This window comes from Entelurus aequoreus, linkage group LG02 (assembly GCF_033978785.1).
Source record: "Entelurus aequoreus isolate RoL-2023_Sb linkage group LG02, RoL_Eaeq_v1.1, whole genome shotgun sequence".
NCBI classification, from domain to species: domain Eukaryota; kingdom Metazoa; phylum Chordata; class Actinopteri; order Syngnathiformes; family Syngnathidae; genus Entelurus; species Entelurus aequoreus.
In genome coordinates, this window is record NC_084732.1 from 18,707,206 (window position 1) to 18,733,957 (window position 26,752).

General features: G+C 38.5%; 2 protein-coding genes across 7 annotated transcripts in view; one reads left to right on the top strand and one right to left on the bottom strand.

Moving 5' to 3' along the window:
• adcy7 (adenylate cyclase 7) overlaps window positions 1-1,379 on the top strand; it is a 168,712-nt gene extending 167,333 nt beyond the window's left edge. For 4 of the 5 annotated variants that reach the window (XM_062023525.1, XM_062023533.1, XM_062023521.1 and 1 more), the window contains one exon: window positions 392-1,379. In XM_062023525.1, the coding sequence (XP_061879509.1) occupies window positions 392-538 (147 nt within the window). In that variant the 3' untranslated portion in view covers window positions 539-1,379. The remainder of the gene's footprint in view (window positions 1-391) is intronic. The other variant, XM_062023550.1, reaches the window with a different exon arrangement.
• brd7 (bromodomain containing 7) lies at window positions 1,034-25,801 on the bottom strand. Of its 2 annotated transcripts, none has more exons than XM_062023576.1 (17): window positions 25,644-25,801; window positions 15,535-15,734; window positions 15,378-15,471; window positions 15,243-15,303; window positions 15,018-15,162; window positions 13,175-13,285; window positions 11,330-11,496; window positions 9,860-9,968; window positions 8,770-8,845; window positions 5,049-5,156; window positions 4,827-4,962; window positions 4,614-4,725; window positions 4,498-4,536; window positions 4,012-4,078; window positions 3,734-3,868; window positions 1,443-1,568; window positions 1,034-1,378 (listed from the first exon to the last, which is right to left on the bottom strand). In XM_062023576.1, exons 1-17 carry the CDS (start codon window positions 25,690-25,692, stop codon window positions 1,320-1,322), a joined length of 1,794 nt encoding a protein of 597 aa, XP_061879560.1. In that variant the 5' UTR covers window positions 25,693-25,801; the 3' UTR covers window positions 1,034-1,319. The 2 variants fall into 2 exon arrangements, with proteins under 2 accessions (XP_061879560.1, XP_061879554.1); XM_062023570.1 differs by having other exon boundaries at window positions 4,498-4,539.
• Between the last annotated feature and the right edge of the window lie 951 nt (window positions 25,802-26,752).

A 26,752-nucleotide genomic window follows, 5' to 3' on the forward strand; every position in this document is an offset into this window, starting at 1 on the left:
TAGAATATAAAACATGTTTTCAGTTATTTCACCTTTTTTTTTGTTAAGTACATAACTCCACATGTGTTCATTCATAGTTTTGATGCCTTCAGTGACAATCTACAATGTAAATAGTCATGAAAATAAACAAAATGCATTTAATGAGGAGGTGTGTCCAAAGTTTTGGCCTGCACTGTATATACAATGTGGTGGCAGTTGGTTATTGTATAACACACAAAAACACAGTGACCAAATAATGCTTGCAAAATTGATCTTTTAACAGTCGATGCCTTTACACAAATAATTTAAGCCAGATCAACTGTACTGTTTTATATGAACAATTATTGTATTTTGTGTTACAAACCAAACATGGCACTTAATGCAATCACTGACGAGTGCGTGTGTTTGTCAGGTGACGGAGGAGACGTCCGACGTGCTGCACAAGCTGGGCTACTCGTGCGAGTGTCGCGGCTTCATCAACGTGAAGGGAAAAGGTGAACTGAAGACGTTCTTTGTGTGCACGGACATGAGCAAGCAGCAAGGCATGGGTCTGAGCTGAGTCACACCACTTACAAGGACGTTGTTTACATGCCCAACGGGATTGCGCTACACATGCAACCCCACAAGGGCGTTGCGGTCTAAGGCTGGGAACAAGAGTACTTTGGGCTTACATTTAGACGGCCGTGAGAGGAAAACGTATGTATTGTACTAACGCTATTTTGTGTCTGATGGGAAGACTGCAATGATTGTTTGACCAGTTGGACGCTCTGCTTTGTTACTGTGTAATGAGCAAAAGTGTTTTACAATCAAATGTTGCTATCAATCTGTTTACCCGCCTACATGTTTTAGCAGTGTCTGATCCAGCAAGCCTACTTGTTGTCCATGTTTGTTTCTGTCCCGGTTCTAAACCGCCTGGATCCTCATGACTCTTCATTGGCCTTACTTGACCACCAGTGTGGTTCTTATAACTATTAACACATGATGTATATTTGGGCCTTTTTGTGTGTAAACTTTTGTTCAGTCACAGAATGTAATAAATTATTCACGATGGTGATTTAATTAAAAATACATTTATTGAATGAAATGTCAAACCCCCCTCCCGCCACCAAAAAAAAAATCATTAAAAAAAGAAGTTTTTGATGAGTACCACATCTTAAAACAAAATCCACGCGTTCACCACGTGCATACACCCACATTGTAAAAAGCAGCCTTCGCTACACATCCTAAAATAGGAGCCATAGTGTGAGTTTTTCTTCGGTCAATGATGTGACTGTAATGTTAGCTAATGTAGCTATGCTAGCGTCGCGTTGTTGTATGCGATACCCGGCGCCTATTACCAGTTACATTGCAGTAATTGGCACAGACTCCATGGTGTCCATCGGCTCTGCCATCTGCAGGACTGCAGGGAACATATGAAAAGTCACACACTAACCTTTTAGTTGTGTACGTTTTACAAGATTTACCCGTCGTCAGGTCGATGAGAGCGTCCGGAGCGATGCCCATGGCCCTCCTGATGGCCCGAACGCTGCTGATGTCACACGGCGCCACTTGGCCCGTCAGCGCCGTCAAGTTGCCCGTCACCTTCTCAGCTGCATATAAAAGTGAACAAAAAGCGTATTTTTGAGTCTTTCTAATAAACTCACACATTTGCGCTTGATGACAAAAATGGCAACTTCTCAAGAGCTGCTTACAAAAAAAAAGCGCAATATAATAACGGCCTAGTGGTTAGAGTGTCCGCCCTGAGATCGGTAGGTCGTGAGTTCAAACCCCGGCCGAGTCATACCAAAGACTATAAAAATGGGACCCATTACCTCCCTGCTTGGCACTCAGCATCAAGGGTTGGAATTAGGGGTTAAATCACCAAAAAATTATTCCCGGGCCACCACTGCTGCTGCTCACTGCTCCCCTCAGGGGGTGAGGGTAATGGGTCAAATGCAGAGGATAATCTCACCACACCTAGTGTGTGTGTGTGACAATCATTGGTACTTTAACCGAAAACATCGATATCAAGTATGATTTGTGTTTTTATATTTTTATCCATTTAAAAGGTCAGTATGTTTACATTTTGTTTTTATTAATATTTTCGGACCTTGAGATTAATCTATAATTTTAAGATTTTAATAAAAATAAACCCTCATATTTAGGGACTCAAAACTGTTGTATAATATATTTCATAAGTAATATTCCTAACTTTAAACAAGGCAATCTTTAAGTATATATCAAGGTTACATTCAATGTTCTTCAACCTTTAAACATCCAGTTTGTTAACATAACTCTACTTTTTTGTTAACGTAAAGTGAAAGTACTTATTACACACCATTATCGACAAACACTTCAAACAGTAGCGTGGCAAGTGTCGAAATGTTGCTGCATGCTTTGAATGGGAAACCGTTGCACCATCCAATGGCCATTTCTAAAAAATACAAAGAGTCGTCCAAATCTCAAATGTGTTGCAATGGTTCGTTCAAACAAAAATGTGTGTCAAAATATTTGCACTCTATTAATTTCAATAAGTGAACAAATGTTTTGTGTTGCATTACCCACTTTCAGTGATGACAATTTTTAAATGTTCCTCCTGTGTTTCCCAAACATTTTTCTTGCAGCCTGCCACGAATACATTTGTCCTTCCACAAATTGATTTGTCGCTACCCTTACTTATTAACACATTATAATGGGACTGTCTGTTCATGTAGCTACTTGTTCCAACTCCATACAGTAAATGGCATTGTAACGCTGCTTCTTTACACGCCTCATAAGCACCCGGTCTGCCAGATAATAAAAGTGTTGCCAACTTAGCGAGCATTCAGACCGCTTTAGGTTTTCTTTTTCAAAAAAAGCGACATACGGCAAATTGAGCTCAACGTTAACAACAAACAATATTTATGACCAAATTGAGCACCCATGCCCCTGTCTAAAATCACTCACAGGCATCACATAAAGTTAATTTGTATTTCTCAACATGCTTGTTTAATGCATCATTTACCCCCCAACGTCACATTCTGTGAGAAATCCTGACATGCATTTAGCATCTATTTAGGCTTATGACCTCCGACAGGATGTTGTGTAATTGTGGCAGTTGGTTTTTGTCAAAAAGTTATAGCCAGATTGTCCTGAAACTTTCAGGAAATGTCCAAAATGGAAAATTTGATTTTGAGCCTGATCTGTATCATTTCTATTACCTTATGTGTACTTTCTGTATGTGTGTGTATGCTAGCGACCATGTTGACCCGGATCACCATCTGGACTCTGGACTTTATTTTTTAATATTGGGAGGTCAGGCCAAGATTTATTGCACCAATATATGTGTAGAATTTTGCATTTAATTAACAAACGTTTTATTTAACTGTATTTATGACCAAAAAACACTAAATCCACTGTGGTAAGTTAAGAGTAAAATGTAAAAAATTAAATAAATAAAAAATGTTTAACCGAAAAACTGAATTTTATTGTTTTTACATCTTATTTTAATTTATAGTTGTTACTAATATCATGTTTTACTTGTTTATTTATATTAATATTTAATCATTTAATTTAAATTTTAGTTTGAGGAATAATAAATACTGTGTTGTTTATTAAAATACTATTGTTCTATTAATCCTAATTTCAATATCAATCAAAATAATCCTGATTTTTATTTTTGCCATTATCATCCAGCCCTTTCAGGATGTCCTAAACAGTTTGCTTTTAGTCCAGAACCAATTAACAGCGATAAAGGAAGGACGACTGTATGATTGTTTTAAAGTGCAGGTCTTACCCAGCTCCAGCTCTTTGGTGGTGGGCGCAAGCAGGCAGATCATGTTGGGCGGCTGCTTGGTGCTCAGTCGCTCCCTCTGGGCTTCCTGCAGGTCTCGCAGGAGCTTGGTGGTCTCGTCCAGTTTTTGCTGAATGTCTGCAAGTAACACACAAATAGTAAATGCATCTTCTGAACACAAAGAGCTCTTTAAAAAGCTGTCAGAAAGGCTGAGATTCTAAAATAATAGAAATGTTCATTAGGAAGGGCCGTGAGCGATAAACTCTTTTTTTTTTTTTTACCTCCTGGAAGATCCTCGTCAGCAGGAAGAGGAGATTCCGTCTTGCAGGAAGTATCAGGCTTGGCGGCCTAGAAGAAAAAAGAAGGTAGGACACGCAGTCAGAGGAGGAAACAGATAGCAGGACGAGGTTGGAGGGTCGAGTGAGGCCTCCTGACGGCTGACATACAATCAAAGACTTTAATGAAAGAGGATGAGAGTTCACTGGAGGGAGGCCAAGAACAGCAAACAGCCAGGCCATAGAGTGAGCGTGTGTGTGTAGAAGAACAGCAAAGAAACACGGCTGTCTTTCTAGGGGTTGCCATGTTGACACAGCTGAGAGAACACGTGCTTCCAAACATCACATGTATCCCCCCCCTTTTTTTTCCATTTCACAGCACAACGCTGACATTTTCCGCTGGAATGTGAGACGCGGCGAGCAGGTGCGCGTCAACGGGGGAGAGCGGGGGAGGGAGGGATTTAAGCTCCAGATGTTTTTCTTTCCACTCACCTCGTCTTTCTCCTCGGGCGTAGTCGAAGGCTGCTCCACCTGCTGGACACACAAAAACTCAACGTCCTGTTCTTGCAACGCTAACAATTGATTTGTTTCTGATGTCAAGCGCTTACAGGCTCCGCCTCCTTCAGCGTCTTCGAGTGCTCGCCGTTGGTCATGGCGTCCAGAAGGTTGTCGGCCATCTTGTACACGTACTCGTCAGATTTGGTCAGGAAGTCGGACAAGCTGCAAAAGTGAATTCATCGGTATGAGCGAGCATGTGGAGCGTGTCCGATCAGGAATGCTGCAGGTGACATGTGAGAGGTCGGCGGGGTCACGATACATGCCTGTCTAAGCCTTGCAGACTTGACTCGTCTCCGAAGAAGCTGTAGACGAGGTCCGAGTCCTCCTTGCTGACGTTGGAGAAGCTGGAGTCGTAGGCGGGCGCGTAGGAGGTGAACGGGCCGTAGCTGGTGTAGGACACTGAGGATAGGATAGCGGCGAGTGTCGTGAGATGACGGATGATGTTGATGGATGGGATCCCCCATGAGTCGGCGTGCCGATGTTACCTGGAGTGATGTGGTTCCTCTTGTCCTCGCGGAAGCCTTGAAGGCAGTTGACGCCGCTCTGCAGCCGAGTGGCCATCATGCCCAGCTTGACGGGGCAGTGACCAGTCTCTGTGGCAGCAATCACATGACATCATTCACCTTACATGCTAACAAGATAGCATGTTAACCCAGTCAAAAACAGAAAGGAACTGTGTGCAAGTTATCGACAACTAAGAATGGGCGACATATATTGCAGCCTCTTGCGATATCGATATGTATCATAATATATGGTTTGGTAGATCAATTATAATAGAAACATCTCAAAATAGGTTACAAAGGCTTCTAATTTGGCTGCTGAATGTATGCAGTAACATATTGCATCATTTTCAGGTGTACTATTTTGCCAAAACTATTATTACTCTATTTGCTGATTTACTGTTAATGGTTGGATACTTTGTTCTAACATGTTTCTATACATTTATGTTAAAACTTAACAAAAACGTATTCTTATTTTGTTTGATATTTGACGTTAGTTTTGGGCGATACTACAAATGTGGGTATTAATCCAATACCAAGTAGTAACAGAGGCAGTATTGGTTATACCAGGGGTCGGCAACCCAAAATGTTGAAAGAGCCATATTGGACCAAAAATACAAAAACAAATCTGTCTGGAGCCGCAAAAAATTAAAAGCCATATTACCGTAATTTCCGGACTATAAGCCGCACCTGACTATAAGCCGCACCAGCTAAATTTAGGGGAAAATACAGATTGCTCCATATATAAGCCACACCCGACTAAAAGCCGCAGGGTTTTGATGTGTAATTACCGTAGTATATAGGGGTTCCTGCTACCACGGAGGGGATTGTCGGGACAGAGATGACTGTTTGGGAACGCAAAGCGTCCCATTTATTAACAATAAATCTTTCAATCATTCAATCAAACTTTCACATCTTTGACATGGCGAACAGCATTCGTGCAGAGTACAAATAATACAACGATGCAAAGTAATACAAAGTGCTCGCCTGTACGTTATCAAAATAACCAGCCTACCGGTATATGAAAAGTCAGTCTTTAATCATTGTGTCATCGTCTTCCTCCTGCGTACTAAAACCACCGAAATCCTCTTCGTCGGTGTCGGAGAAGAACAGGCCGTAAATAAGCCGCATTGTTGTATAAGCCGCAGGGACCAGAACGAGGGGAAAAAGTAGCGGCTTATAGTCCGGAAATTACGGTACATACAGATAGTGTGTCATGAGATATAAATTCAATTAAGATGACTTAAAGGTAACTAAATTACCTCAAATATACATACAAATGAGGCATAATGCTGCAATATGTACATATACAGTAGCTAGCCTAAATAGCATGTTAGCATCGATTAGCTTGCAGTCATGCAGTGACCAAATATGTCTGATTAGCACTCCACACAAGTCAATAACATCAACAAAACTCACCTTTGTGCATTCATGCACAACGTTAAAAGTTTGGTGGACAAAATGAGACAGAAAAAGTGGCATAAAACACGTCCTAGAAAGTCGGAGAAAGTTATACATGTAAACATACTACGGTGAGTTCAAGGACCGCCAAAATTAGTAGGACAAAACGGCGCTCGCCAAATACTCAAATCAGTGAAGCATGTTTGATATAAACAGTGTGCTTTATAACAATTATGGAGGTTTGTGTCATGTTTTTCCTCCTACGGAAACCATATTAAAACAAAAACTTTTTTTTCTCCTCATCATTTTCCATTTTCATACATTTTTAAAAAAGCTCCAGAGAGCCACTAGGGCGGCGCTAAAGAGCGCCGCCCTAGAGCCGCGGGTTGCCGACCCCTGGGTTATACCAATAACTGATACTTAAAATGTTCAAGATTATGCAATGATTGAATTTTTGATCACAATTATAATCAGATAAAAATACAGGATGGCGTTGTAACAATATCAAAGAAACTATTGGGTCTTATTTAAATCATTGGTGGTTTTACCCTTAAAGCCCTACTGTGTCCAAGGATTTACTTTTTGAGTATGTAAACAATAACAAAAACGACAAAAAAGATGTTGTGATAATAACAATGTTCATGGAATCGCTGTAGTATCGAGGACATACTGATACTATACTTGGTATTGTTACTATCACTATTTGTATCGATCCACTCACCTCTTGTTTACATTCAAGAGCTCTAACTTATCCTCCAACAATGTGTAGCGTAGCTATTCCTCATCCTCCAGTGACACTTGTAAAAGAAACATAGTTTACCGCCATTATTGCTGACTTGGAAGTGGCTTTGCATAGTGGAGGGACGTAAGCTGTTAGCTAGAATGCTACATTGGGTTGAGGAAGCGTTTGTTTGCTCGTTGCTGACAAATTTGCAAAGACATAGCTAGAATGTGTCATCAAAACGCATTATCACGAAATAACGATAGTATTAAAAGCTCTATCGTCGACCAAATTGATATAATTTATATCGCGCAACCCTTATGATAACATATCATAGCAATTGTGGGTCTTGTAAAAATGTATTCAGGGGCACGCATTAACATAAAAGCAATCTGATTGGACGTTTTAGCGAGTGCTATGCTTTTTCACCCATCATTATGTCATTAAAGTCGTTTCAGAACAAATCCTATATTTACAACTATTTAAAAAAAAAAAAAAAGAATAATTAAAGGTAGAAGAGAGCCAAAATATTCAGTTTAAAGTCCAAGAAATGTGATACCTCAATTTACGAGTAATTTGAGGTACAAGCTGTCTCTTGCCTATTTGTTATGCTTTAAGTATAATTTGAGTTACGAGCCCAACTTGTCGGCAGTTGCAGTAATATTGTAACAGGGTTATGCTGTTGGAACAACAAAGAGTTCTATATATCGTTACATGTCACTGTTACTGCTTCATTTACACAAGAAACAATGATACGTTTTCATTTGACAGTTGACGCGTGCGTTTGAGCGCAGCTCTGAGATCGAAACAATCCTGCTCTATAACCATCGAAACTAAAAAAGTTAATGCAGAGGAGAAGAAGCAGATCAGAAAAACAAAACATCAAAAAGATGTCCTACCAGTCAGCAAACTACCTAGTCAGCCTGCCCGTAGAACCAGTACACCTCACGCAAGCTGCAGCCACAAACGTTCAAGCGACGAACATTTATTCATAAAAATATTGAGAAGCTGCAAATATTGTGTTTGACGTGTTTGTTCTGTCTACTGCTGATTCAACAAACTGGACGGTTGAACATCACCTTTGATGCAGTACATAAATATTGTTTGTTGTTATTGCTGACCTCTACGGTCCGCCACTCAAATATGTCTGTGTGCAACATAAAAACAATTTCCTAGTTCCTATTGTTACACAACAAAGAGGCAGACTGTAGGAGACATCTACAAAAGTCTTCCCTCCAAGGTAAATGCCGAACAATATTATAACATTACTTCGTAAAACTACTGTAGTTGTTTGTAGTACGTGATATTGTATTGTTTTTCGAACAATAAAATATCCTGTCTAAAAGTTGTTTTCTTTTTAAAAGCCATGTTACATGGTAAAACTGGGGGAGTTTTAGGAGGGCTAAACACTAATTAAATTGATTTCAATTAATTTCAATAGGCGGGGATTATTTGAGATACAAGCGATTTTAGTTATGAGCGCTATCATGCAACGCAATATAGTCAAAAGTTGAGGGTACTACTGTATACATGAAGTCAAGTTGTTGTGAAAAGCTTTTGTTGCACGTTTTACGTTGACTTTACCTCCTACTGCCGGATCTGCCGGGTTGACAAAAGCTAAAGTAGTGGATCCATCCGACCGCTGCCTGGAAAACTCCACCTGGAGAACAAAATGGTTGATTCTTTCACATAAAGACAACAGAATTGCAGCGTCACAACAGAGGACCGATGGTTATTTTCGCCTGTTCTGACTTTTAAATGTTGTTGCAATGTCCGATACTTGTGTTAAACAATGCCAAAGCGTAACATCTTTAAGTTTGTGTATGTTGGCATGCGCTAGCAGTTTTGTATGCTTCTGCTTGCGGGCTTTCGCAGTCTGGCTACGTCGTGACAGAGGGAAGTGGATGTACTTATTTAGACATTAGGTAAAGCTCTCAGCCAGAGGGGGAGGAGCCTCTATGTGGAAACACAAAAAAAGGTAGGATACAGTATCATTTATCTTTATTTATCTTGGCATGCGCATAATAACACTAATGTGCAACATGCAGTGACATAAATTCTGATTTAAGCAGTTGTTTTCTATTCAAGGTCTGAATCGATCGGAGAGTGTGCCGGTGTAACTATTGTTGTGACGGGGTGAATCTATGTAATGTATATTTTTGACCGTATCTAGGGAAAAAAAGTGCAAGATATGTATCAAATCAGTGTAAATTTTCATCAGATAAATTCCGACACTTTTAGAGGGGTTGGGTGTGGTTTCATTTGCAATCTGTGAATACTTCCACAATCCAAAATCTTCAAGAAAAACTCAAAAAAACGGATTATGAAAGAGACTGTGGAGCAAAATTTACACCAAAGCATATCCTTTACGTTTAATCTGGACCACAAGGAAGTGTTTTTTTAAATGTAGACTAAAGTCATCATAGGTCCCCTTTAAAAACAGAATATGGTGAAAGTAGAATATTGCTGTAACTTCTGGAGGTGGTGTAGCTCATAACTTTGAATCGAACACACTACGTTCTGGCAGATGAACTGTTCCATCAAAAGTTCACACTTAAACGGTACAACCACCTTCTGTAGTTTTTGTGGAATCTGACTAATCGATAAACTATTAATATGGTTGGAATGAATATGGTCCTTCAGTAATGAAATGTGCTTGACATGTTTCACTCACGTCGCACTGCAGCACTCGGTTGGAAAGCTTCCCTCCGGACTCCTCGATGACCTTGCGGATTTCTTCCAGCTCTTTCACGACCCCCTCATCTTTGGAGTCCTTGTCGTGTCTGCAGAGGCCGAAGAATGCAGTTAAAGAGGAGGCGACGGCGGTCGTGAATAAAACAAAAGTTAAAAACGAGTGTCCGTCTGCAACATCAGCATTTTAAATTATTTGATAATTACTACCATGCAAGTGTAGTTTTTTGTAGTTTCACAAATAAAATATGACTGAGTGGAAACATCAAGCTAGTCATAAACATTTTTTTTGGTCAGTGTAAATTAGATTTTTTTAAATGAGATTGCCCTTTGAAGAAGGGCAATGTCGTATCTGTGAGAAGCAGCAGCATAATTCTGCTCAGTTTGTCACTGACTGGGAAACAGGAGCTCAGACCATTCAGACAAAAAAAAAATCTATATAATTTTATATAAAATATATATTTTAGATTGTGGCAGAGATAATATTTGTACATACTATATATAAATATGTATAAGAAATTAAAATTATAATTATTAAACTAATAATAATAATAATAAAGATGCAAAATTATTAATATAATATTAAAATTATAAAACTATGCGAACATGTTAACAATAGCAAACTTACAGTTAGCATTAATAAATCACCAAAATGTTTGTCACTGAGGTGCAAACCTGTTAAATTAGCTATTAAAGCTAGCACGCTAATGTTAGAGGCGTGTACCTGACACATTTCTTTAAAATGCTAGCATAAAAACAATAGCATGCATCACGTATCAAAATATTACTAAATTGTATACCTATAAAATTAGCTTAAAAGCTAGCATACTAGCATTAGCATGCTAAAATGTTTAATTTGTGAAGTAGAAAAATATTTGACGCTGAGGTATATACCTTTTGCAAAAAAGCTAGTGTGCCAATACTAGAATGCTAACAATTCTGCCAAAGGCTGTTAAAAATCAGCTAAGGTCTACAAATGGCCCTCTGGCCGTACTTTGGACACCCCTCCTTTAAGGTGCACAGCTAAAAAAGTAAGCATGCTAATGCTAATATGCTAACATCCTAAAGTTAGCGTGCTGACAGCTGGAAGTTTGCAGACAGCTTCTCATTTAATAGCATGAGTGTGTCCAAACTCCAGTCTGTCATGTTGGCGGGGTATGGAAACAAGCCTGGAGAAGGTGTTTCTTGGTGATGACTCGGCCTTATCATTTTTTGTTTTTTTTGCTTTTACTTTAAGTCGTCACAAAGACGCACTTTAAGACGTCAGAAAGCACGACCAGACACGTTGAAAGACATTCTTCCCATTCTCTGCCTCCAAGGTGGCATTTGAGCAAAAACAAGATCATAGGCCGATTTCTCTTCAGAGACGTGTGTGGAAATAAACTGACATGATTTGAAATGGTATAAACATGAACAGAGTGGAGACAAACGTGGTAATGTTGGGTACAAAGACCTCGGTGTGCTGGGCGTCTGCGAGCGTTCGCTGCCGTCCGTGCTGGAGTGTGCTTCTCTTTTTAGCACCAGGCAGGCAGACCCTTGTTCCTCACACTTTGCATCCTTATCAGACGGGTCCAGACCAGACATGAACTCGATGCTCTGCTTCAAGCTCTGCAGCCTCTCCTTTAGGGGACAATTCAGGCGCATTTTCATAACACTTCTGCTGCCCCCATGTGGTGAAACCAACAAAGGTACAAGCTGGGGAAAATGGGATCGCTTTGACCATTTTTCTATGTATTTTTCAGGGCTGCAGCTCCAGAATTTTAATATTTGAGTAATTTATGATTAGTTTGTTCGATTAATCGAGTAATTGAAACATACCATAAATGCAAATCATCATCGTTGAAATTGGACTTACCGTATTTTACGGACCATAAAGGTGCACTTAAAATCCTTTCATTTTCTCAAAAATCGACAGTGCGTCTTATAACCCAGTGCGCCTAATGTACGGAATAAATCTGGTTGTGCTTACCGACCACAAAACAATTTTATTTGGTACATGGTGTAATGATAAGTGTGACCAGTAGATGGTAGTCACACATAAGAGATAAGTGTAGACTGCATTATTACGCCAGTAAAAACACCAAAACTTTAAATGTTCCATTGAAAATAAAGAACATTACACATGGCACTCAAAAATCTGTCAAAATGTTTTAGTATGACTTTGAAGCCGCACCGCTTGATGGATTGTTGGCCCATTACGGCTACCGTAGTCAGAGATACAAGTATTACTATGGTGTGTGTATAAGGACCACAAAATGGCACCCATTAGCAGACATATTATATGGCGTTTTGTTTCACAATATTAAGCAAAACCAATTTTTCTTACTTTCTGATACCTGCTGACGTGTATTTGAGATCTGCATAAGTCCTGAAAATGTGCGCACATCCGCCACTGTAGTCCGTGCCGATGCCGTAGTCGATAAGCTTCTTCTTTTTCACTATCTTCTTGTTATGGGGCATTCACCCTCTGCTGTTGCCATTTCTAATATAAAGTAGCGTGAAGTTCTAAATTATATCTCGCTATGGAAACGCTAAAAACTACCAGTGTAGTGGGTTTACATAATTCACCCACGGAACTTTAGTCACGGGACACATTTCCGGGGTTGTTGCACTAGTGAGCCACGGATGAGGAGATGCTGCTCCGTTATTGATTTAAGTAAAGTCTGAATGTCATTAAAACAGTTAGCTCCATCTTTTGATAATTCTTCAACTCCCATCCTTGCACGCTACACCAGTACGACAAAGATGACGGGGAGAAGACGCCCACAAAACAGCGCATCCTGAAGCGACTGTCAGAAAGCGACTTGAAGATGATCTGTAAAACATAATCTATGCAAGACTTTGACCAAAGAACCACCATTACATGTTATGTAGACCACAAGGAAGTGTTTTACATTTAGAAAAAAATCATATGACCCCCTTCAATGCGCGTTATAATCTGGTGCACTTTTTGTATGAAAAAAAACCTGAATAGACCCGCTCATCGGCAATGCGCCTTATAATCTGGTGCGCCCTATGGTCTAGAAAATACGGTACATGTGTGCATTGATAAGATTTTTTATTTTTTTAAACTATCCGCTGTTCCCCCTAAAAAAATCACGGCATTTATTTTTTTAGAAACATTCAAAAATTGGTCTTGTCTTGCACATGTATCCAAGTATTGGGGTCTTTTTCTAAATTGATTCAAATTATGCAAGCGAATACCTGTGATTAATCATGAATGATCCAAATTTCAAGTGTGATTAATCTGATATGAAAAATGAATCATTTGACGGCACTCATTTTTACTATTCCATACCTGGCTCAGGATCTTCATGCCTGAGTGGAGCATCTTGCGAGCCACCTTGTGGTAGATGGTCTCGGCTTTGTTGTACGCCATGGCGTTCTCGCACATTGTCCTGAAATCAGCCTGCAACAAGCACATCCCACGTGATTTACAGCAACAAACGACTCCCCTCTCAGGTCCTACTATTCAGTGATTTAATCCAAACTATCAGGATGAGGATTTATATTTTCTTTTTAACACTTGTACGACAATTAAAAGGGATCATTGAAATACGCAAGGAACCTCATATGACGCAGAATACTGAACACTTGGCATTAAAGTCACTGTTTTTATGTTTTACAGTGGTTAAAATTGTGTTACACTTGCATACACAGTTTTTCTTGACTGAAGTTGCTAACCTACTATTGTTTATGGTAGCATATTCACGTTAGCATGGTAGCATTTAACTTTATCAGACTCAAGAAGTAGCCTCTGTCAATTAGAGCACAAGAAGTTTGGGGGCTATGCAGTTTGTTAGCATTTTTAGACTTTACAAACAGCGTCTTTGTGCATCTGAAGCACAACTGGTACGCATATTAACCGTATTATCGGCTAGCGCAGGTTGCTAGCACGTTATATGTTGGCATATCTGTTAGCATTGTTAGCATGTCTACTTTGTTAAGCCACTAGCCAAAGTAAAAAGGGTTTGATAGGCCAATGCCATCACCCTTTAAGTCACATTGGCTATGTTCACACTGCAGGTCAATACCGATCAATATCTGATGTTTTTTAAAATTACTATCAGATTTTTTTAGGTCAATATAAACAGTACAATTCCATTTTTTTTCAAATCCGACCCAGGCCTCTTTTTTTATGTGGATATTACATCGGATATGTATCCGATGTGACATCAGACTAGGGCTGCAGCTATCGATTTTTTCAGTTAATGAGCAGTGTATCGATTAGTTTGTATGATTAATCCAGTAATCGGACAAAACACACTTTATAGCCCCAGTAATGTAAAAAAACGATTGTTTCTGCTTGTCATAACGTTCATTCTTTTCTTAATAAATGCACATCAACATTGAAATAGCACTTTTAACATGTGTGCATTAATAACAATTATTACAGCACCCACAAACCACCACTCTCATGTTTCCACGTGAAAAAAACTATGTCCGCATATTTAAAGTTCCAGACAATCCATGCAGTCTTAATTTGACAAATGTTTATTAGTAACACTCATCAAATGATTAATCGAAGCAACATAATTTAAATTAAAGCTGTATTCTAATTGAATTTAATCGAGGATCTGCGTCACGGCACCGATTATTAGAAGCCCCCCTTTTGGGACGGGGTGACTAGAATTGAAGACTAACAATGTATTCTACAATAAGGAGTAAGTACAAACAATAGCAACACCAACGCTGAGTTAGTTGAGCTATCTAAAGGTGAAAGCTATCTCTAAAATGTTTGTCCGTCTCTCATGCTTTTGTTCACCAAGGTTGCTTCCCTTCGGCAAGAACCGAAACTAAAAGTTAATTTGAAGTGTGTGCTCCTTCTTCACTCTCTCTCCAGGGTGGCACTTTATGACACCATTAATAACTTTAATGTATGTGTAAGAGTGCATAGATAAGGAAACTGGGTGAACTCATCATGTGTGCATCTCTTCTTGCAGAAGCCATTCTTATTCTACAATTTTCTCGAACACAACCCTACATTAGCCATACATACAAGTCCCATATTTTTTTTGGTAATGTTAACAACAATATTAAAAGATCGGATTTAACAAAAAATTGGAATTAGGCATCATACCTTGCAGTGTAAATTTAGCCATTTTTAACACAAATGTGTTCCTGTGTTTAATAAAACCCACCTTGAGTTCGTCCAAAGACACGTAGCAGCCTTTCTTGACTTTGTCTTTCATTGTGCTGAAGTCCATAGGGTGTTTAATAATAGAAGAGTAGCCTGGGGCAATCAGGTCTGTCACTGGAAAAGTGAAAAACGCACTGGGGTCTTTCCTGTTGATAAAGAAAACCACACCACTATTAGTGCATTGTGCATTGTGAGTAGTGCAGAATAACAACAAATGCTGCTGCACCGTTGGAGCTGTCTGATGAGCTGATTCAGTGCTTCCTGCAGTGGAGTTTGCTCTTTCTCCGCTGATTATTATAGCACAAAAAAATGGGTTTTCCGTTAAGTTACGACACAACACTTCTTGTTTTTTTAAGACTACCTTCCAGTTTATCCAGCTCTGAGCGGATGGGAGTTCTGCAGCTTTCCCGGTCGTCATCTCTATCTGCATCTTGGACTTTCCTCTTTTTAATCACCTATCATGACAAAGGTGTCAATCAACACCAACACAAATGGAGTTACATTTCTACAGTCAGTACCCTTTTCTTTCCTTTGTCACTATCGGGCGTTCCACAGTTCCTCTCTTTGTCCTTCTTCTTTTTCTTTTTCTTGTCCTTGTCCTTGGGTTTGTCATAATCTGTGGACTGCTCGTCGTAAAACGTGTCCAAACTGGAGCTCCCTGTGGTCACCTCATTGCCGGATACTTTCAGCACCAGCTTGAGGGGTCTCTCTCCATATTCTACGAATACAACCATAACATTAGCAGCTGCTCGGTCTGCTTTTAATTGACACATAATACCACACAGAGACTAGCCAACAACTAATAAAAAATATAACAAACAAACAGTACACACGACATACTTGGTATATGTGTATTTGCCGCTGGCTGGATCTGCACAGTGGTCACGCTTAATCGCGCCATTGTGAGTAGGGATCGGACCGCTGTTTTCAAAGTTAAAATTGCGTCTGCATTGTTTTAATCCCCATAATACATCGATACTCATGACGTAGAACACATATCATAGTTTAACCAGAATATCGACATTTTCGGATTGAACAAGTACCGTATTTTCCGCACCATAGGGCGCACTGGATTATAAGGCGCACTGCAGATGAATGGTCTATTTTTTTAAACATTTTTTTATATATTAGGCGCACCGGATTATAAGGCGCATCTTCCCTATCTGAATCGCTTCCACTGCCCTCTAATCCTTCACTCTCACTTTCCTCATCCAGGAATCTTTCATCCTCACTCAAATTAATGGGGTAATCGTCGCTTTCTCGGTCCGAATCGCTCTCGCTGCTGGTGGCCATGATTGTAAACAATGTGCAGATGTGAGGAGCTCCACAGCCTGTGACGTCACGCTACTTCCGGTACAGGCAAGGCTTTTTTTTATCAGCGACCAAAAGTTGCGAACTTTATCGTCGATGTTCTCTACTAAATCCTTTCAGCAAAAATATGGAAATATCGCGAAATGATCAAGTAGATAGATAGATAGTACTTTATTGATTCCTTCAGGAGAGTTCCCTCAGGAAAATTACAATTCCAGCAGCAGTGTACAGAATTGAGATCGAATTTAAAAAAGTAAATAATGGGGGTATACATGGAAACAAAATAGAAAAATATTACAATAGAATAAAAACAAAAAGCATCAATGAGAATACAAATATAACAGTAAAATAAGAATATAACAAGAGAAACTAGGCATTAGTGACCATGTTATGAAAATGTATTACACTGTTATTGTTTTGCATCTCCCGTCATTCTAATACCCCCCCCTCCCTCCCAGAGAGGAGTTGTACAGTCTAATGGCGTGTGGGACAAAGGAGTTTTTTAGTCTATTAGTCCTGCACTTGGGATGAAGCAGTCTAGCACTGAACAGGCTCCTCTGGCTACTGACAACGGTATGCAGAGGGTGACTGGCATCATCCAGGATGCTCACTAGTTTTTCCACAGTCCTCTTCTCTGCCACCGTCACCAGTGAGTCCAGTTTTAGTCCGATCGTAGAACCGGCCCGCCTGATCAGTTTCTCCAGTCTGGAGCTGTCCTTCTTAGATATACTGCCCCCCCAGCACACTACGATGTAGTACAGAACACTGTATGACACATAGAATGGACCTGCTATCCCCGTTTAAATAAGAAAATCTCATTTCAGTAGGCCTTTAAATCTATAATTGAGCAGCATCTCCTCACCCGGAAACAACCACACTGGAAATGTGTCCCGTGAGAAACCGTCCGACCGGAACTCTCTAACAACTAAAGTTCCTTGGGTGAATAATGTAAACTCACTGTGCCGGTATGTTTTAGTGCTTTCATGGCGCGTTCACTGACGGATATAAGTAAGAACTTTATATTACTTTATATTAGAAAGGACAACAGCGGAGGATGAATGTCACATAAAAAAGAAGATAGAGAAAAAGAAGAAGCTTATCAACTATGGTAAGCGCGCAATTTTTCAGGATTTACACAGATCCCAAATACAGATCAGCAGGTAAGAAAAGTTGCTTTTGCATAATATTGCGAAACAAAACACCAGATAATATGTCTTACCTTATACACACACCATAATAATACTCATATGTTTAATGTGCCATAAATCTTTCAAGCGGTGCGGCTTCATAGCTTACCAAAGTCGTATTAAAACATTTTAAAAGATTTTTGAGTGCTGTGTGTAATGTTTTATATTTTCAATGGAACATTTAAAATATTGGTGTTGTTCACTTGAGACCCATCATATTGCAGTTTACATGTATCTCTTAAGTTTGACTACCATCTACTGGTCACTTATCATTACAACATGTACCAAATAAAATAGCTTTGAGGTGGGCGAGCTCCACCAAACGTATTCCTTACATTAGGCGCACCGGGTTATAAGGCGCACTGTTGAGTTTTGAGGAAAAAAAAGGATTTTAAGTGTGCCTTATAGTCTGGAAAATACAGTACTCGCGCCACAAAGCGCTGACAAAATTTGGCAAGTTTACACTCGACAAAGCTCCCCGGCAAAAAATATATGGTGGGTAAAATGTTATAAAACAAGTTATACATTTACTCGTGTGTCTGCCAAATACCTTTAAAATTGATTGATTTGCACACTACTTTTTTTGGATCCATTGGGGGCCTGGCTGTTTGTTTTGTGACTCACAAGTTGAGTATGAGCAGCAATGTTTACTCAAATTTTCCGTCACCTCCACCGCTAAATTCCTGAATTTAATTAATTAGAAATACACTGTAACTGTGAAACCTATTTTTTCTGTTTCTTTGTTTAGCAGACTTTCCAATGATACCAACTTTTTTTTAAATGGGGTAAGTACTAGGAAAGTTAGGACATTCTTAACAAAAAGGTCACTTCTAAAATCTTGAGCTCCATTGATTTTTTAATAGGGCTCGAAAGGTCAAGTAATTTTGCAATGCATTTGGGTAGACATACTGGTTGGATAAAGACTTTGTTTACAATGTGAAAGCGATCAACAAACTGAATTAAAATGGATCTTACAAGGGACCGTCACCGTACGAAACAAACTGTACCCTATTCTAATGGCTCACTACCTGGTAAAATAATACAAAATGGTGGAATTGAGTCTTATGAGCTATTAGCATGTGTGATGGGCGACAGATTTGAATCAAGTAAAAGTGCTGCCAAACTTGTCTATATTTCATCAACGGAGTCAGTTTTGATACCGGTGAAGAATTTCAGAATGCAAAGTCTGTTAATGCACATTGTCCTTTGTTCAAATTGTGCGTAACACAGCTTTAATCTTTTATGTGTCCGGGATGCGTGAGGTCGCCCCCAAAAAACAAGCCAACTAATTGATGAGATCGAACATCCGGGCAATTTATAGCGTGCCTTGACTTAGCCGCTATTGTAAAGTTGGGAAATACATCGCTTATTATAACAAGTATTTTCTATTATCTGTGTTTAATATTGTACCTGTCTCATTAGTCAGCTATCTGGGTGATAACAGACAGGGGTAACTAACATCTAAGCCCATACAAATGCTAACGAGCAAGCAAGTTAAAGGGGAATTGCAATTTTCTGGGGAATTTTGCCTATCATTCACAATCCCTACGTAAAACAAGAACACACACGATTTTCTGTTTTGTTGTAAGTCGTAAAATACGGCAAGTACAAGGTGGCTAACAATGCAGCTAATTGGAGTACACTATTGGGCCCATGAAGCCATCTAACAAACATCCAAAAACCATACTGCATTAGCATTTCCAGACCTGAATATTAACCAAGTATTTGTGATGTTATTATAAGCGCTAACAAAGACAAACTATTTGCAGTGGCGCCGTGATCACGGAGAGATAACTAGCATATGCTGCTTCATTGACATATTGAGCCAGTGAGCTGCTGCATCGACTCTGAGCTGGTTAAAGTTAATTCTAGATTATAAATTGATTTCTCTCACCGGGATAGTAGAAGGTTGTGGACATAAACCGAGAAGTTGGTAAACTTTGACATCCAATTTAGACCCAGTGATGGTGAGAAAGACATGAAAAGACGCTTAATTGCGGCACTTTTTTTTTTTAAACCTGCATGAGAAATGTGATCAATTCTTTATCTAAACAGGAAAATGTTAACACCCTATCAGTCGGCATCTCAGTGAGCGCAGACATTGTACAGGAAGTGATGTTTCATTATGTTCGTAGGTTGCTTCGTATGATGCTTAGTGTTTCACTAAAGCTGGATCCGTTTAGCACAAAGCTTCTAAAACGTGTAGCTCATCCTCCTTATATCCATGCTCAAAAATATACGTTTTTGGATCATCATTTGTCTTAAAGTAATTGTTGTTTTCTCTCACCAAGTCTGCCATAAGTATTAGGGCTGGGCGGTATAACTGTATTATAGTTAATACCAGTGTATTTTAAAAAGTGGTATACTGTATATTTGAGACAATACTGCCATACGGATATCTTTTCATATGCGTTTGTTAAGACATTTTGCTCTTCTCTGTGCCTGATGGGCAAAGCACAGGGCACCCTCTTGCATGTTTACGGAGGCTTCTCTTAGCCTACAATTACGCAGTGCATCATCAAACTTTTTTTTTGCCGACTTTTCGACTCCAGAGTAATGCAATGCTATGGTCAGCGACTGTGTTTGGCTATTGGTAAGTGACTACAGCTTTATTTAAACATACACCAATTTGCTTGAGAACCTATGTCTCTCCTTGTAGCGACTTCTTCACTAAACTCACCTGTTTATGTTGTTTACTTCTGTTAGCGATTTAGCACAGAAGCTAACGATAGCTCCTCGCTGCTGCTTGCTCGGTGTGTCAAATGTGTAGCTACAACTCTGTTTAAAAGTCCCTCTCTCTATAGCCTGTGCAGAATAAGATGTAGTATAGTGGCTGAAAAGTAGTTTTAACCTAACAGCCAGCTCCATCTAACCCCACACACAAGGCTATAAACCTAACATTAATGAAAAAATGAACAAAAATTGCTTTAACATAGCAACGACTAACTATTTACTTTATAAGAATAAACAACACCTTACGTTACTACTTACAACACAAATAATCTGAGTACTCTCAACATTTGTAATCTAGCCGTTAAACACAACCTTAAGCACTTTGCACATTTTTATTACGATACCGGTATATACCGTATACCGCCATTCGGACTAAAAATACAGCGGTATCGGTTTTAGTCCATATCTCCCAGCCCTAATAAGTAGTGTTGTTGTGGTTGTTGAAGGGAATAGCAAATGTGATGCGTCTGTGGAATTAATATGGTGCTGTATGCTTAAATCAGCAAAATATGTAAATATTACATGTTATCAAGAATGTGCGTGTTACTACATTACATATATACTTAGAGCGTGTATATCAGGCCTTTTGACTCCGGGGGGACCGAATAAAAAAAAAAAAAAGTGTCTGGGGGCCGGTACATCTATCTAAGTATTCATATATATATATAAACACACACACACACACACACACACACACACACACACACACACACACACACACACACACACACACACACACACACACACACACACACACACACACACACACACACACACACACACACACACACACACACACACACACACGTAAGCTGTGAAAATCTGCTGTATGTGTGCTTGGGTCCTATTTTTAGGAACACTAATAGAAAACCTCACAATAATGTCCGATTGAAAGCTAAAAACATTATGGTAGACCGCCTTAAAAAACGGAATGGAATTCAAATTTTTTTTTCTGAATGAGACACCCAGAATGTACATGAAAATAAAGAACGTGGGATTTACAATATTAACTATGAACGATAAAACATTGAATATTGACAACATATGAACGTCACACCCCTCTCGATCGACATATTTTACAATCAAGCAAAACGCAACAAACACAGTGAAATATGAATGCGAAGGTTAAAAAAAACACCTACAATGTGATATATTTGATATATCACTAAGCTTTAGAACTTTGTTGTAAAAATCTCCTTCCACGTCTGTCCATGACACCCACATTTCAGGCTGGCCGCTCTGGAAACACTCTGTGGAAACGCTCCCCACCCACACTGCTTGGTGCTTTGTCTGAGCTGCTGTGACTTAGCAACTAGTGTATCATGCAAAAGTGCAGATTCCAACCAGTGAAATACTTTTTTATAGTTCATGACTTACGGTAATTTGAAAACATCACTGCACATCATAATGGCAGCCACAGTTTTTGTTCTTAAAGGCCTACTGAAACCCACTACTACCAACCACGCAGTCTGATAGTTTATATATCAATGATGAAATCTTAACATTGCAACACATGCCAATACGGCCGGGTTAACTTATAAAGTGCAATTTTAAAATTCCCGCCACACTTCCGGTTGAAAAACTCCTTTGGATATGATTTATGCGCGTGACGTCACAAAAGCAACGGAAGTGCTTGGACCCCATCGGACCCGATAGAAAAGCCTCTTGTTTTCTTCGACAAAATTCCACAGTATTCTGGACATCTGTGTTGGTGAATCTTTTGCAATTTGTTTAATGAACAATGGAGACTGCAAAGAAGAACGTTGTAGGTGGGATCGATCGGTGTCTTAGCGGCTAAGTACAATACTGTAATATCTGTGATATTTGCATTAGTGTACTGTGTCTTTAAGGGTTTGGGGAACGCGCATGCGCGAGTGAGTTGGCGGAGAACTTGAGTGTGTGTGTGAGCGTGAGTTTTGGCTATCAGCAGCTCGTGTATGTGTGTGCGTTACTTTTTGAACTACAACCAGTTACCGCTTGTTAATAAAGCGATTGAGCAATTTGTTTAATGGACAATGGAGACTGCAAATAAGAAAGTTGTAGGTGCGATCGGTGGAGCGGCGGACTACAGCAACACCAACACCAGGAGGTTGTGTTGTGTTTTGAGCAGGATAGCAGACGCACTACGGTGAGTCTAGCTTTGGCTTCCAAACATTTGATCGCTTGCCCGTACGTGCGTGTCGATATGTGCATGTGACGTACGTAACTTTGGGAAAATATATGTTTCTTGCCGACTCTGAAGGCGGCCGGGGTGTCGTCAAAAGTGTACAACGCCCGCCGCCGCATCTAAGTTAGCTACGCAGCTAGGTTAGCTTCTGTTTTTTTAGCTTCGCCAAGCGGAATATTATTAATCGTGTATTTACATGTTCATGGTTTAATAGTATTATTGATCTTCTGTCTATCCATCCAGTCAGGTTTTTTTTAAATTTAGTTTCTATCTGTATTTGAGACTGCTGCTATCACGTTGGCTACGCAGCTAGGTTAGCTTCTGTTTTTTTAGTTTCGCCAAGCGGAATATTATTAATCGTGTATTTACATGTTCATGGTTTAATAGTATTATTGATCTTCTGTCTATCCATCCAGTCAGGTTTTTTTTTAATTTAGTTTCTATCTGCATTTGAGACTGCTGCTATCACGTTGGCTACGTAGCTAGGTTAGCTTCTATTTTTTTAGCTTTGCAAAGCTGAATTATTAATCGTGTATTTACATGTTCAGTCACTGTGAATGTCCATTTCACGTTCTCGACTCTCATTTTCAAGAGGATATAGTATCTGAGATGGTTTAAAATACAAATCTGTGATACACAATAGAAAAAGGAAAGAGTGTGGAATCCAATGAGCCAGCTTGTACCTAAGTTACGGTCAGAGCGAAAAAAGATACGTCCATCACTGCCTCTCAAGTCCTTCACTGTAACGTTCCTCATCTACGAATCTTTCATCCTCGCTCAAATTAATGGGGTAATCGTCACTTTCTCGGTCCGAATCTCTCTCGCTCCATTGTAAACAAAGGGGAGATGTGAGCAGCACTACCGCTTGTGACGTCACGCTACTTCCGGTACAGGCAAGGCTTTTTTTTTTATCAGCGAGCAAAAGTTGCGAACTTTATCGTCGATTCTCTCTACTAAATCCTTTCAGCAAAAATATGGCAATATCGCGAAATGATCAAGTATGACACATAGAATGGATCTGCTATTCCCGTTTAAATAAAAAAAATTCATTTCAGTAGGCCTTTAAATATCTAAAAAAATTATTTGGGAATGTCCGGCGGGCCAGATTGAAAAGCTTAATGGTGCGGCCCCTGTACCTTAATTTGCCCCGATTTGGTGTATATAATACATTGATGGAGGTTGTTGAATGCTTTTTAAAGCGCTTTATAGGCGGAATGGAGCGACTCCAACTGGCTCTATGGTTAGCTGTGTTTTGCTAGCGTTTATTTACGTGTTAGGATGCATTTAAAATAGAATGACGTGTTCTTGTCCTACATTCTTTACTGCTCACTAGTGTTACCATATCTGAGTGATTGTGTAGAAATATGGGTAAACAACTACAAATGTGCGCTTCATTCACTAACTGTTACAAAAAAGATCAATTAGAATAATACATAATGTTGGATATAGAAAACATACGAAGCCTTTATTTATTAAATCACAACGATTGAAATTCAACAATTTGGTGCATTTTGAAACAGCTAAAATGATGTACAAAGCAAACTATAACCTGCTACCCATGAATGTTCAACAATTCTTCTCAACAAAAGAGGAGAAATGTAACCTTAGAGGAACATTTATTTTAAAGAATTTTAAAGAATCGTGTTGAATTGAAAAAAAAAATCGATTTTGAATCGAATCGTGACCCCAAGAATCGATATTAAATCGAATCGTGGGACACCCAAAAATTCACAGGCCTAATATATGTATGTATATATTAGGGCTGCAACAACTAATCGATTAAATTCGATTATAAAAATAGTTGGCGATTAATTTAGTCATCGATTTGTTGGATCTATGCTATGCGCATCCGCAGAGGCAATTTTTTTTTATTTTTTATTTTTTATAAACCTTTATTAATAAACTGCAACATGTACAAACAGCTGAGAAACAATAATCAAAATAAGTATGTGCCAGTATGCTGTTTTTTTTCAATAAAATACTGGAAAGGATAGAAATGTAGTTTGTCTCTTTTATCCGATTATTAATCGATCAATCGAAGTAATAATCGACAGATTAATCGATTATCAAATTAATCGTTAGTTGCAGCCCTAATATACATATATATAAATATATAACAAAATATATATAATATTTGGTAGTCAAATTATGTTTTACTGAGATTCAAAGATAGTCTGTTTTTGTCAAACAATGTTTTTTATTTGTTCATTTCTTCTGTTATTATTTGTATTATCTTCTGTGTGTTCTCTCCTGAACAGAAAGCAGTTGTGTCGTCTGCAAATAAAACTAACTTAAGTCCTTTGTAACTTTACAAATGTCGTTTATATAAAGATTAAACAATCTTGGTCCCAGTATTGATCCCTGGGGTACACCACAAGATATATCTAGCCGTGTTGACATATTTTCACCCATCTTCACATATTGATTCCTGTTTTTATTTTTATTGAGACAAAGATTATTTATGTATTTAATATGTGTATGCTTACTATGGTATATTATTTGTTTATTTTTTCAATGTTCTGTTACAGAGAACAAGGAAATTGGATAAAATTGCTATGGTATGAAAAGGGGTAGGATTAAATAAGCTCTGCTTCTTCCTACTCCTTTTCGGACGTGCTGTAATGAAACAAATGGAATTGTGTGATGCATTACATTGTATCGTAAGCATGTTTCGAAATAAACTGAAACTGAACTGAACATAAGGATTACGAATGATGGACAAAATAAAAAAATAAAAAGTGCAGTTACCCTTTAAGGGTAAAACTCACTGACATGCTAACTTATATAAGAGCACACTGGTCGCCATAAACGGCAACAACAGTGAATTATCAGCAATACCTGTCGTCATAATAACTAACTGGTTGCCAGGCAACAGCAGCATCAATAATTACAGGGGATGCTACATTGCTATCAAACCAACGGCAAACACATGCCAGCCCACGGCTAACTTGCTACGACTGGGATATGATGACCGCTACAAAAACCACGAACAGTCCCCGACAACGGAAATAAATATATGTATTGCAAAGGTTTTGATATCAATGAGTGCATTTATTAAATTGAGCATTAATGTTGACGACACTGGGGTAGTTAGCATGATGTTAGCATGCAGCTAATCCATGAACAAAACAGCCATGCCATTGCAACTCAGTCGCCACATTTTAAACATAAGCCTTCAAATGATGAAAGTAGTTACATACAAACATTTGAATTAACAACCCTTACATACCTTCAAATGTGTGTTTTTCCGACTTGTGTTTCTTGTGCTTTTTGCCCATTGTTTGTAATATGCTCAGGCAAAACCGGTAGCTTCCTGTTTCTTCTTCTTCTCTGTTTGAATTGAATTATGGCGGTGGACGAATGAAGAATCTCAGGGAACGTAGTGGTACTCTACCCCCAACTTGCGATGAGGCGGTATTACTGCACCTGTAGTTTATTTGCTCCCTGTTTCACCTGTAGGGGGTGGAATGACTCTAAAAATATAGCGATAAATACAACGAGCGCTATACCAGTAAAAGGTAAAAAAAAAAAGGCACTAAAGATTAACGTAAAAATAATGGCAAGCAGCTAAATTGTAATAAATACAGTAAAATCGAAACTGTGGTGTGAAAATATAGGGAAATATTTTATGGAAAAAAAAATATATATATTTGGTAGTCAAATTATGTTTTATTTTGATATATGTATATATATATATATATATATATATATATATATATATATATATATATATATATATATATATATATATATATATATATATATATATATATATATATATAAATATCAAAATAAAACATAATTTGACTATATATATATATATATATATATATATATATATATATATATATATATATATATATATATGATGAGGTGGCGACTTGTCCAGGGTATACCCCGCCTTCCGCCCGATTGTAGCTGAGATGGGCTCCAGGGCCCCCGGCGACCCCAAAGGGAATAAGCGGTAGAAAATGGAAGGATGGATGGATAACAAAATCAAACATAATTTGACTACCAAATATTATATATACTATACATATATATATATATATATATATATATATATATATATATATATATATATATATATATATATATATATATATATATATATATATATATATATATATATATATATATATATATATATATATATAGATATATATAGATATATATATATATATGTATATACATTTTATCTGGTGTATTAATGCTTCGGCAATACTGTACTTATACAAAATAACTGACTCAGTAATACAATTTTCGATTTTTTTATTTTTTTGCTGCAGCTGTTACATATACCGTAATATTGTACATGGTAATTGGGATTTGTTATAT